The sequence below is a fragment of the Vigna unguiculata genome, unplaced genomic scaffold (assembly GCF_004118075.2).
Source record: "Vigna unguiculata cultivar IT97K-499-35 unplaced genomic scaffold, ASM411807v1 contig_543, whole genome shotgun sequence".
Lineage (NCBI taxonomy): Eukaryota > Viridiplantae > Streptophyta > Magnoliopsida > Fabales > Fabaceae > Vigna > Vigna unguiculata.
The window spans coordinates 195,568-196,506 of NW_021011261.1; the positions used below are offsets into that span (position 1 = coordinate 195,568).

At 45.8% G+C, this 939-nt stretch overlaps 1 protein-coding gene across 1 annotated transcript; it reads left to right on the top strand.

The window, feature by feature from the left end:
* On the top strand, positions 1–447 carry LOC114172409. Its single transcript, XM_028056900.1, has one exon. It carries the CDS (start codon positions 1–3, stop codon positions 445–447), a length of 447 nt encoding a protein of 148 aa, XP_027912701.1.
* The last annotated feature ends 492 nt before the right edge of the window (positions 448–939 follow it).

The following is a 939-nucleotide window of genomic DNA, read 5'->3' on the forward strand; positions in this document are numbered from 1 at the left end:
ATGGAGCCTGAATCTACCATTCATGTTTTAAAGGGCTGCCCCTGGGCATCTGGCATTTGGCTACTCTGCCCATTAGCCCTTCATACTCAACAGATGCAGGCTCTCAACTTCTCAGATTGGGTGAAGGAGATGGGGAAGTGTCTTGATGAAGAGCAGCTGGAACTTATGCTAGTAGTTGCATGGGCTTTATGGAGTGATATAAATTTGCTGCTGTTCCAGGACATACAGAACTATCCTGTGGATGTGGTGAACAAAGCAATCAGCTTCTTCGAAGAGTATAAGAAGGAGAAGCTAAAAATAGTGCAAACACCTATAGGTTGGCAGGCCCCACCCCATGGTGTTTATAAGATGAATACTGATGCTGCAATTTTTAACCAGCCCAGCAAGGGATTGGCTGCTTGCTTCATCCCGCCCTTCCCTCACCTGTCCCACGTGCCATTGATTTAGATGAATTAGCTGTTGCCGTTGGCGCTCTTCTCTTTTCTAAAGCAAGGAATTTCCTTTCATTCATAAGTAACACAAGAATTTATCAAGGTTGCAGGCAAGGCTACTAGAGAAGGGGTGAAACCAGCCAAGGGCGGGCTCCAAGGCGACAATAGCAATCGAGTGGCCAAGCGTTGAAAGAGAGGGAGGGCTAGCGGCAAAAAAGAAGAAGAATAACATAAGTTATTGAGGGGAGATCTTTTCACTCTTTCTCGATGCAATAATAGTCAGTCTAGTGACTTCTTGATAGCATTGGTCTCGGAAAGCCCTCCCTCGGTACCGGGCTAAGGATAGAAGCGATTCCACCGGAGTGAAATTCCGTACTTATCCCAGCTCTCAAGGAAGATTGGAAGTAGGTACCTATGTCATGCTGAATTTCAAAGTAGTTTTGAGGTAATCGATGGCATATTGCCTAGAAGCGTCAAAGACAGTGATCTATTTCGGTGTCGATATCGG